This window comes from Sander lucioperca, chromosome 2, assembly GCF_008315115.2.
Source record: "Sander lucioperca isolate FBNREF2018 chromosome 2, SLUC_FBN_1.2, whole genome shotgun sequence".
NCBI classification, from domain to species: Eukaryota; Metazoa; Chordata; class Actinopteri; order Perciformes; family Percidae; genus Sander; species Sander lucioperca.
Window position 1 is genome coordinate 14,625,350 of NC_050174.1, and position 11,757 is coordinate 14,637,106.

Here is an 11,757-nt window from a genome sequence, read left to right on the forward strand (position 1 = left end):
GTAAAAGCAGCGTTGTTGGTCAGCTGAGGTCAAACCACAACCAAACATACTGGGTGTTTGATCCCACCTCGCCTCCAGGGCTTGTGGAGTTAGGGAGTGAGGTGTGAAACATGCGGGGGAAAGGAAGAGTGAGTTGAGCTAGAATATGTAGACACACCCAGTCTAACAAAGTGTGAGAGGCACAGAGTATGTGTGGAGCAATAAGAGGGTGTGGCCTTTATACTCAGGGAGGACAGATAAGCTGAGTTTGCCTTGTAGAGAGAGGCAGGAGTCACAATCCTGTACGGACAGCCGTTTATTTTCACTCTGCTGGGCTCTCTTAACAATCCAGCAACACATTTCCACTCCCTCTCTTGTGCATTTCTCTAGCAGTTTGAAGGGGAAGTGGCTTCCAGAACAGACAAGTAAAAACCCAAGAGGACAGCTCAAGAAAAAGTACAGCACGCAGCCATGAAGGACAAAGTCAGGAGAGGAGGAAAAAATCAGGCCAAGGCTGGTGAGAAATCCCTACAATGTGTTTTTGTTTTTTTGCTTCTCTCTCTCTCTCTCTCTGTCTCTATTGTTGCACTTTCCTCTTCCTTCTTTTTTTCGTCTGGTGCGTGCCTCCCTCACTGGAGAATGTGAGGATTGTGGGAGATTTAGCACTGCATTGCTACTCTGAACATGGCTGGTGCCTCTGCTTTCACCAGCTTTTTAACCACTGGGAGAATCTGCTCCACACTTTCAACTTTTATGGTATATTTAGTTAGACAAACACATGCTAAAATCAACCTGAATCCATAGACAAACTGTACATTCTCAGTCACAATCTTTTAAAGACAAAGAATGGCTTTTATTCAAAACTCTGTACACAGCTGTTTATCCAAAATCAAAAACCTTCCATCTATTTTTTAACCACCTTATGTACATGTACCTCATACTTGATTTTCATTTTGCCACATTTTTTAGTGGACCTCGCAACTTCTTTGAAACTTTGTCACTCCCTTATCACAAGAAAGAATTAAGGAGGAATTTGTGTTTGCGCGACCTCGGGTGAGATTAACCTGAGGTGTGAAGAGATATGAATCTGTGGCACAGCATCATGCCTGACAGGATAATTCTATGTAATGTTATTTTACTATATGACTTATATGGAAGTAATTCTCCCAGCTTGTTTAGTTTATGGTACAAGCTGACCTAAGAAATCAGTGCCAAAATAAACTTGTCAGGACGGATGCTGTTTTCTTTGGTAGTAAGGCAGCAGCTCCAATAGAAAAGAGGCTGATGGCTCCAAGCCTGCAGAGAGGAGGGAATTTCTTCCAGCCAATCGTGAACAGAGAAGCTATTTTTTGGGTGCTTTCCAGTGGTAAAGTGTTCCCAGAACTGGGAATTTACTGTGATGACTTGTGCGAAGTGGATTTTCTGCGTTGCCGTGTACATGCCAAAGGTGTTTTATATATTTATGCATTATCTGCATGCATCCATGAATGCAAGCACACTCTACTACAAAGCTATAGCTTTGTTAGTTTATTTGTTAAAGCATTCTGCCGTCTGCACATGCCAGTGCTGGGTGTGGTTGTCCCTTCACCCTGAGATGACATGAAGGCAAATTCAACAGGTTTAGTCACACTGCAGGCTTAGGAACAGGCTGGGACCTGCTCTCCCACTGGTTCTGCTGTGTGTGTGTGTAAAAAGGCAGACACACCCCACTTTCCCTTTCTTTGACAGTTTCTTGCATACATTCACATCACCCTCAGGCACTCTCACTCACACAGACTCATCGGTCCAGCTCATGATAATTTTAGAGGAGATTAATGTTGTTTGTGAATTGTTTGATTCTGCAGCAAAGAAGAGATGATGGGATGTGAACATAATAAGCCATGGTTATAATTATTTCATTCATTTATTCATGCATTTTCTACAGCAGCATTTCAGTGTCATAGTGCACTGAAAACAATCCCAGCATGTAATGAGAGGAAGGCAGGAAATCAAGCTAAACGATTTGCTTGTCAAGTGCAGTGTTCTGTGATTATCCTCAGTTAGTTTTGTTTTTTCCTTCAAACAGATGTAATGAGCCTGACTGGTGGCAAGGATGCTGTTGGTATGAAGTCACATGAGGACACATCGTTCCCTGTGAAGATCCAGGGAGCAGGAGTAGAGCCATTTGAGCTGCAGGTACAAAACTTCATCTCAGTCCCCTCTTATTAACTAATAAGAAACTAACACTTTTACAGGGACTATTTTAATAGAGAACTGATTTTCTCATATAGTAGACGTATAGACGTTTATAATCTGTAATTGTTGGCATTACTTACAGTGTTCTACCATGTGTCTTTGTAGGTCCATGGATTTTGGCTTGTACAAGATGCAGTAATGACTCTGCTTTCGAGGGATGAGGTGTGTCCACGGTCAAACCTGTCGCTCACACTAGCTGGTACGACTCTGGACCCCCTCGCAGAACTGCAAAGCCTCAAGGGGCTAAAACCAGGAGTCATCCTTCGCCTGGTGGAAGGTATGTCTTTTTGAGCCTTCTCCTTAAGTTCGGCTTTATGTCCAATCTAAATTGTTTGCTTGCTTTTCTTTAATAACTTGGATGTTATTCCTTAAATATTATTTATTGGTGCACCACACCCAAAATGTTTCTTTTGCATGCATTTTTACAGCATAACTAATGACAACTTTCTACAGAAATATCTCAAAATCTGTTTGCTTGAACATATAGATGTTATTAGCCCATCTACAACTCCACGAATCTTCTTAAGAATTATCTCTTGACATCGGCCAAGCCACGACAGTAAAATGTGTATGAAATACTGTGCGTGTAAAATAATGAGTTTTGACGCAGTTGTTAGAACTTTTAGGCGATACTGAGTTCTGTAATGCATTAAGTTGTTGTCTGGTCTTTTAACAATATAGTTTTTACTCTACTACATTACCTCATACCTGCCTACATATCTTGGTCATTTATGGTTTAATGATTAATTATAGAATTAAAATATCAGAATAGAATCATCCTGTCCATTTCTTTCTCACCTTTTCCCTTTCACACACAATTAAGTCTCTTTCACCTCAATGCAAATCGATGACTCACCTTTTCTGAGTCATCAGGCTTACAGTTGTTACAAGTGTGTGCCAACTATAAATCTGTCTCTCACCAGCTAGTTGTTGAAATATTGAAACAAACTATCCTGCAGTGCATCGGTTACTATGTACAGTATATATCCTGTCAATATTTGTGTCTATGAGAATATGCATCATTAATAATGGTACTCAATGTGCTTTAAAAATTCAAAATATAACATAAATATTAATACTTTTTAATGATTGTTAAGGGGATCATGACATCCTAGAGTAGAGTATTTGTTCCGTGCATTCTGACTGTTTAAAAAGAGTGTCCACAGGGCGCCCGGATAGCTCAGTTGGTGGAGCGGGCGCCTATGTGTAGAGGTTTACTCCTCGACGCAGCGGGCCCGGGTTCGGCTCCAACCTGCGGCCCTTTGCTGCATGTCGTTCCCCCCCTCTCTCCCCTTTTATGTCTTCAGCTGTCCTGTCAAAAATAATGGCTGAAAATGCCCAAAAAACAATCTTTAAAAAAAAAAAAAAAAAAGAGTGTCCACAGTTTCATAACAGTCAGTGTACCTTTACAATACCACCGTGTGTCTTTCCAGAACCCTACACCGCCCACTCAGCCAGGCTCCATCTGGCTCGTGTGCTGGAGCTGCTGAGAGCGTCTGGACCTCAGGATGCACTGAAAGAAGGACGCTCACCAAGCATACTGGAGACACTCACACATACACACACACCAGGTACACACACACACACACACACACACACACAGGGTAATACAACATGCAAAATTAACAATCAAGCTCATACTGAAAATCTCCCTTTATTACCGGTGGTGCAGACTCCAGCTTACCGAATGGAAAGAGCCTGAAACGCTCATTAAGCAACACAAAAACAGAAAAAAACAATCAGGATGGAGCTCCACCTGAGTATCTCCTCCCTGGTTCCTCAGAGAGACCACTCATGGCCCTGCTACCACACAGCTCCCAACCAGAGGTACATTTATTAGATCCTGTTTCACACTGGGCCAGCTTTCATGCACACAGACACAATGACGCTTTGTGACTTTATATCCGTCTCATCAGGCCCCCACCTACCTGAGGGACTTGTCTCTCAGCTGTTGGAATCCGGCTCCAGGACACAGGAAGCTGCAGGGAGATTTCCTGTATATCACTGTGGTGACAATGGAGGGACGACGTTTTGACATTACATCCTGTCCTAAAGGTTTCTTCCTCAATAGGTAAAGAAATAACTACATGATGTTAACTATTTTGTCTATGGTTGCAATGAATTCAATAATGATAATAATAATAATAATGTAATGTACCTATAGTTGTTTTATTTCCATTCTGAATTGAACTTTATTGAACTTTATTGAACTTTAACTAGATACATGTTTCATCTTAATTATGATTATTTTCTCTTCCCCCTTCTGCACCTCAGGTCTACAGAAGAAATGTTTGATCCTCGTCCTGCACAGTCTTCCCCAGTCTGTCATAGTTTGACTGACCTGCTCTGTCACATCAGCCCTGCCTTCAAACAAACTTTGACCACCCTCAAAAACAGGTAACATTACTATACTTATGCATAAAGGAAGCATGAGAACAGTGGGGTTTAGGAGAGGTGTATCTTCCACATTCAAATCATCAAACGATCATAATAACTGCTATTGTAAACTGTTGCATTTCTTCCTTTAGGTCTCAGTTACCTCCAGTAGAGGTGATGCCCACTCCTTACCACACCCTGAGCTGGCTCGGGCCTCCCTGTGCCTCTCGCACTCACAAAAACACCTTCAGCAGACTGGGAGTGGATGAACAATCAGGAACAGAGGTTCTTTACACCACAGCATAATTGTTGCTATTTATTGAGTAGTGTGCTGCCGGCAGTGATATTAAGTGTAACTGTGTGTGTTATGTGTAGGCTCCAGACTGGAATGAGGAGTTGCAAGCTGCCAGAGATCTGCCACAAGGCAGTCTGGAGGAGAGGCTGCAGAGAGACAGAGCTCTGCTCCAGGTAACCAATAAAGGCTGTTATTTAGCTCAAAGCAACAGCAGGACAGTTCAGGATCACCTGTTATTTGTTCGCTCAACATCTCCTCCTCTCACCTTCATTTGTACCTGTTTTCTTTTCAGGTGAACTGTGCATTTGTTAGGGCTGTGAAGCAGGGGGCAGAGACTGTTGTAGACAGCTTTGTGGAGCCAGTGAATGGAAACCCTGAGGACCCAGCTTTTCTGTGGGGCGGCCTGTTCATGAGCCAGGGGGCAGCAAGCACAATGTTTGGTGGGGAGAGAGGTCGCAGGTGAGAGCAAACCACAAGTACAATGATGAGATCCAATAGATGTAAAGCCATTTGCTCATAATTGTTTTATGGCTGTAAATGATTACAGGAAGGACACTGTGACCCCATGCTGTCTCTGTTTAGAGCATTATAAAATAGTTTTTGGTTTCACTTTGGGCATTGATTTGACACTGATTATTGAAATGTTCCTCATACTTGCAGGGCTGCTCAGAGGCTGGAGCTGAAAGCAGTACAGGCCTACAGTAATATCGAGGGGCTCCACACTCTACCTACAGCCGTTGTGGACTACAGAGGAGTGCGTCTGTCTGCTCAGGGTCTTGCCCCTGGGTTGGAAGGCTCAGAGCAGGACCAGGCATTTGCTCCTGCCTCAAGGTAGTGGACTCATTTTTTTTATCAGTCCACTGTGGTAGTGTGTCACACTGTAAAGCAGGCATTTTTGTGTTTTTTCTGCTAATTGTCTTTCTTCTTTTGTCTGTTTGTCTTCTATAGAGGCTTGCTGTACGGGGTAAATGCAGGACCTCAAGAGTCCCCCCAACGCAGACGGCTTCTAGAGCTCTTGGCTCAGGCTGCCAAATCTCTCTCTCTCCAGAGACATGTTGTTGTGGCGCCCAATGGTCACAAGGTACCCCTTTTCACCTCAGTGGAAGCTCAGGGGCTGTTGGGGGCTGATGGGAGGTTCTACATACTGGATGTGTTCAGGACCTTCCCAGCTGATGCCAACTTCTGCCAAGAGGTGGAGACAGAATGTCAGACAGTCACTGGAGAAGAGGAGAGTGATAAAAGATGTGACGAGGACAAAGAGAAGAAGGCTTGTGTAAAAGAAGGTTGGCCAGAGAATTATCACTCAGACTCTGGGTTTCCAAAGAGCTTCCCTCACGGGCTCTGTAGACTGAGGCCAGAGCTGGTGCAGGCCTTCATTCAGCACAAGTGAGTTCTGCATGAAATAAAACACTTTAAACTCAGTTTTAATAGTTTTTCTGTGAAGTTAAAGTTTTGTTTCTTTTAGACATTGCCAGTTCACACAACATGTCAGGGAGATGTTGGATGAGAATGGAGGCTTTGAAGAATGTGCAACAGCATGTAAGAAGTGTTTACTACAGTAGATCTTACGGAGTGGAAACCAAAATTATAGTTAATACATACAATAATATATTATTATATATTATATTTGATATATATATATATATAATATACTTATATATTTGACAAATGTTTGTATACTTGCAGGTGACTCTCGAGCCACTAAGGCAGTACGAGCTGCTTGTAAAGAAGTGGGCTCAGTCAGCGACATCATCTTTGAGATGCGCTTCAACCCAAGTGTCTTTTCTCCAGGTACCTATGAGAAACTACACACACACACACACACACACACACACACACACACACACACATACACACACACACACACACACACACACAAATCTTTTTGCTGGAACACAATATGACAGGCATCTTGTGTTTTGTGTTCAGAAGTGTCCTTCCCTACTAGTGAAAGTAAGTCGACAAATCTGCAGGAGAGGTTACTGAGGGAAGCAGCAGCTTTCATCATCACACATCAGATACCAGCCTTTGTAAGTGGATCCATTGTTTACATACTATAATAAGCACATCTACTGCAAACATGAAACCAGCTCATTCAATGTATGTATGTATGTGTATACTGTATGTATGTGCGTGCAGGTGGAGTATTGCCTACAAAGCAATGAGGCACCAATGGATGGAGTTTCTCTAAAACTGGCCCTACACCAGAGAGGCATCAACCTCCGGTATCTGGGCCATGTCATCACAACCATCAGCCAGTCAGAACACAAGGAGCGCCTGAGGCATATAACGGTTCGTTTGATTTACAAAATAGTCAAACTTAAACTGGTCTTGATGATGTAATCACTGTCGTAACTGTCCTTTCTAACATCCCACTTTCTGCTTAACCAGAGATCGGTCATAGGGGAAATTTTCACCCGCTCTACAAGAAGAGTGTTCAACAATTTCCTTCAGGTACTTTACAGTATTCTGTACAGATCATTCCTATTCATTCTTATGTGTGCACACCTTAAAGTGAGGTGCAGGTGTGGGCCCACACACCTCAGAAAGAATGAGCTGCAGCCTCCGGTTATGTCTTTGCAGGGTGTGGACGTGCCTAGTCTCTCTGCAGCTGTCAGTCACTTCCTGTGCTGCCTATTGGTTCCCCACTTCACACCCACTCCTGTGGGGGAGGAGACTAAGAAGAAGTCAAGGCGGCGTGGCCGAGGGGCCGGGGCCCCTGAAAGCAGCACGCCCTGGAGTACGCTCACAGGGTCTGAGCTGTGGAACCTGGTCTGCCAGGATGCTGCTGAAACATATAACATCTCTGACAGCCTTGGGTGAGGACACAGCCTTTGTTTGTTCCCCCCTCATGTTTGTTAGTTAAACAATGGCTTAGAGTCAATTTTAGATCAACTGTCATTTTTCTTGGTGACAGCTCTGGTCCGAACCACCTGGTGGAGCACTACAGCCTTCAGAAGCTCTCTTTGCTCAGAGAGTTCTGTTTAAAGACTGGAATACAGGTAACAGACATCTGTCACCGGATTAACTGAAACACATAAATATTAGTAATGCTGTAATATACACTAAGTTGTAATTGCAAAATGGCAGATAAAAATCTGAAATAAGATACTGTATAATAAGTATGTTGTTTTGTTGTGTGTCTACACTAGTTGAGACTGAGAGACTACGTCTTCGACAACCAAAACAAAGCTCCCATCGGTCCAGACGACGTCCTCAACATCTTTCCTGTTGTCAAGCACATTCACATGCCAACTGTGGATGCTTCAAAAGCATTTAGTGCTGCACAGAACTTCATTCAAAAGGGTGGGTCAATAAAGCCGGCTCTTGTGCTGCAAATCCATGTATCTGAATGCTCAATATGTGCTTTTGAACAAAATCTAAATGAAAAATAAATTCTGTGCAATATTATTGTGTTTCCCAACTGCAGGTCTGTTGGATCAGGCCCATGAGCACCTGAAAGAAGCAGCCTACTTGTTTGGTAGGGTGTGTGATGACCTGCACCCTGAGGCCTGTTACTGCCACAGCATGTTGGCCAAGGTGGCATTCGTGCAGGGCAAGGCAGCTGAGGTAGGCTCACTGCAGTGATAGATAATAATATAATTACTTTACGTAAGTGCATTTTAAGGTACTTTATAACTAGTCCACTACAACTGAGAAGGAAATATTGTACTTGTTTACTCCACTACATATATATGACAGCTTAGTTATAATTTACTTTGCAGAAGATTTTAGAGAGAGAATGTACTGTTACACTTTGGGAAAGGCTGAAGTGCCCGTGTCAATTTCATGAGGTATTGAAGTGATTGTAATTCGTAATATACAAGAAGCTGGCCATTCATTCTTGTCATCGCTGTGACTTTCTCTGTTCTCAAGGCTCGCAGTGTCCAGCTGAAAGCAGTGGTCATCAGTGAGAGAGTGCTTGGCTTTGACCATCCAAACACTATCCAGCAATATGTGAGTATAGCTACAAATTTTTCATCCGGAGGTATTGCTGCTGGAAACCAAATCCCTGGTCACTGTGAGATAGATAGATAGATGAACTGTACCTCTGGGCCCATAACTACACATTTCTATAGGATTTGTATGCACTGTGTCTGTGTGTAGAGTGTGATTGTTATCATTTTGTTGTTATATGCAGGCCCTCTTGGGTGTGTATGCGTTTGCTGGAGGGGAGACTGCCCTGGCCCAGAAGTGTCTCCTCAGAGCTCGTCTGCTAATGCTAACAGTCCATGGAGAGGACCATCCCTACACCGCAACACTGGATGTAGGTTACAACACCTTGATGTTCAACCCATGCACAAAAAAGGCTTTTCATAATAGCATCATAAACAATATTTAATTTTCAACAATAGCAATCGTCTCATTGTTTCCTTGCAGAGCTGTCTTGGATTGGTGCTTACAGGAGATCAGAGAGGGCTGTTCTTAAAGAACGCCCTCAGACTCAACATCTCCTTCTTTGGCCCCTCACATCTGCACACTGCTCTCAAGTAAGACACCATTTATAGCTTGAACTCATATGTTTTATAAAAAGTAATGAAGTTATTTGTCCCCTTTTCTAACATCATTACAATTTATCTCCCTGGTTTCTTGCCTGTGCAGTCAGCACCTGTTGGCCTACTGGATGTGCAGCAAAGGTGACTACCGAAGTGCTATGACCCACGAGAAAGAGGCACTCACTGCTTTTACCATGGTCAGTATATCTGAATGTGAGAGTGTGCAATAGAGATATTGGTTGTATGTATGTGCATGTCATCTTATCTTATGGTTATTTTCTTTCTCAGCTTGGAGAGGATCACCCTCAGACACGCTGCAGCAAAGAATTTCTGTGCACCATAACCAAGCAAGCAGTGAAGGTGGAGCGTTCTCTCAGACAGGCAGGAGCTGACTGCACGGAGCAGACAGTGGAGGTGTGCCCAGGAGCTCGTGTGATCTCTGGTATCATTAACCTGTTTGAATCTTACAAAGTAAAGGGAAAATGTTTATTAATCTCTCTGTCATCTCTGTCCTCAGTGTCTAACTTCCACATCTGACACTGTGCTGGAGCAAATGGTTCTGGTGACAGGGATCAGGAGCATTACACACAGGTAAACATTCACTGGATTAAATATATGCTTAAAACTTGTTGAAGCAAAGTGTTAATGCTGAAATGTGGCTTGACTAATATTCGATTTTTTAAGCTGTTAGCGATATCAAAATCTTTAAGAATCCAAACATCAATATATTGATCAATAGTTTTTAACAACGCATAACATGAACAAATTTGTAAAATTTGTGCTAATCCAAACATTTTGCTGTTGAAAAATAAAGTTGTTAATACTTTCTGGTGAAGTAAGTAATACTGTTTCAGACATATTTCTGCATTTCTTGGTTAATTATAAGCCAACAAATACTGCTATCTGTGATGTGACTATATCATTTCCCATAAATAATATGATCCAATAGATGTTATAACACTTTAAAGGGGCCATTCTGCACTATGAGTACTTTTACTTTCTGTAATTTTTTTTTTTGGTTCTCCTGGATGATCTTGCTATTCCTCTCCATGGTGAAATCAAAAAAAAGAAGCATATAGTGAATACAAATCTGACCTTTAAAACACTTAGTGATGTATAACCTTTCTCTACAACTTTAAAATGTTGAAGACGTTCTTTTAAATAGACTATCTGAATACTGACCACCCGTTATTGCTGGTACAAAAATGTAAGAAGTGTGTTTTAAAGCTAATACATAGTATAAGAAACTGAAAACTTTAGAGAATTGTACTTACACTAAAATAATGCTCAAATCACTTTTGGCTCCAGCAGCATGCATGTGATTTCAATAATTTTTCACGCCACTAATGATTTCACTGTGTTTTACAGAGATGGGCTTCAGGAGTATAAGAAGAAACACAAAGAACTAAAGGCAGCGGTGGCAAAAGAACTGGGATTCATAGTAACTAACGAGCTCGTCGCCTCAGAGACTGTGAATGTAGAAGAGAAAGGCTCAGATCAGGAAACAGGAAGCGGGAAGGAAGCTGAGGATGGAGGAAGCGCAGCATTAAAGAATACCAGCAAAAGCCAAGAGAAGAAGCCAGTGAAAGAGACCTCGATGAAGAGTGCTGCCATAGTTTCAGCTAATGGTCACGTGGTGGTGTCAGCTGAAGAGAACCAGCATGAGGAGAAAACAGATGTAGATGGAGGAGACAGTGACAGAGCAGCTTCAGATGCTGAGGTCAAGATAGTGAATGGGGAGTCAAAGGTCAGGGCTGCAGGACAGGAAACTGAGACCAGTGCACCAAATGAAGTAAACAGCAACACAGCCAATGGGGAGATCAAATATGATGCAAAAATTGATGAGATGAAGTCAGAGTCAGATGAGGTTAATGATAAAATAAATGGAGCCTGTGACATCACCGTAAGCCCATCAGTCCTTAAAAGTAAAGGAACCTGGGCAGATGTTGTTTCAAAGGCCAATGGAGCAGGAAGCATACACACAGCAGTCAATGGAGTAGCAGATAATGTCACTGCTGATAGCAAAGCTAAAGAGTGAAAACATATCAAAACAGGAAAACAGTGTTGTAGTCAAGTTTTTCCCAAGTCACTGCTGTAAAAATAAAACTCTCCCAGGATCCTAGATATAATTTGAGCCAATGAACATGAAGCAGGTAACAGAGAGTAAGAGGATAATGAGTATTACTTTGCGCTGGAGATGTTGTTGCTGGGAGGGGGCTGTACTGTTGAGTGCTATTTTTTTTTTCTTCAATAATAAACTTTTTACTCTGGTTTACCGGTGATGTTGCTTTTTTGGAACATACGTACATTGAATCAGCATGTAAGCATGTAAAAATGATGTGTGAAGGTATAATGCGAATAAACCAGCTGCAAACA

General features: G+C 42.3%; 1 protein-coding gene across 3 annotated transcripts; it reads left to right on the forward strand.

Annotated features, from left to right (window-relative positions):
* Positions 1 to 212: 212 nt before the first annotated feature.
* si:ch211-166a6.5 (clustered mitochondria protein homolog) lies at positions 213 to 11,658 on the forward strand. Of its 3 annotated transcripts, none has more exons than XM_035993659.1 (28): positions 213 to 496; positions 2,045 to 2,154; positions 2,320 to 2,491; positions 3,648 to 3,784; positions 3,877 to 4,041; positions 4,131 to 4,285; positions 4,489 to 4,611; positions 4,743 to 4,875; positions 4,966 to 5,058; positions 5,178 to 5,344; positions 5,546 to 5,716; positions 5,834 to 6,271; positions 6,351 to 6,424; positions 6,572 to 6,676; positions 6,818 to 6,915; positions 7,025 to 7,177; positions 7,277 to 7,339; positions 7,469 to 7,704; positions 7,803 to 7,887; positions 8,038 to 8,191; positions 8,316 to 8,455; positions 8,762 to 8,842; positions 9,027 to 9,152; positions 9,266 to 9,375; positions 9,488 to 9,578; positions 9,670 to 9,795; positions 9,899 to 9,972; positions 10,750 to 11,658. In XM_035993659.1, exons 1-28 carry the CDS (start codon positions 451 to 453, stop codon positions 11,417 to 11,419), a joined length of 4,296 nt encoding a protein of 1,431 aa, XP_035849552.1. In that variant the 5' UTR covers positions 213 to 450; the 3' UTR covers positions 11,420 to 11,658. The 3 variants fall into 3 exon arrangements, with proteins under 3 accessions (XP_035849552.1, XP_035849550.1, XP_031164699.1); XM_035993657.1 differs by having other exon boundaries at positions 214 to 496; positions 6,815 to 6,915; XM_031308839.2 differs by having other exon boundaries at positions 214 to 496; positions 3,648 to 3,785; positions 3,887 to 4,041; positions 6,815 to 6,915; positions 10,750 to 11,419.
* Positions 11,659 to 11,757: the final 99 nt, after the last annotated feature.

Coding starts and splice junctions, on each gene's coding strand:
- si:ch211-166a6.5 (XM_035993657.1), top strand. CDS start 451: ATGAAGGACAAAGTCAGGAGAGGAGGAAAAAATCAGGCCAAGGCTG. Junction 2,155..2,319: donor TAGAGCCATTTGAGCTGCAG/GTACAAAACTTC, acceptor GTGTCTTTGTAG/GTCCATGGATTTTGGCTTGT. Junction 8,192..8,315: donor ACAGAACTTCATTCAAAAGG/GTGGGTCAATAA, acceptor TCCCAACTGCAG/GTCTGTTGGATCAGGCCCAT.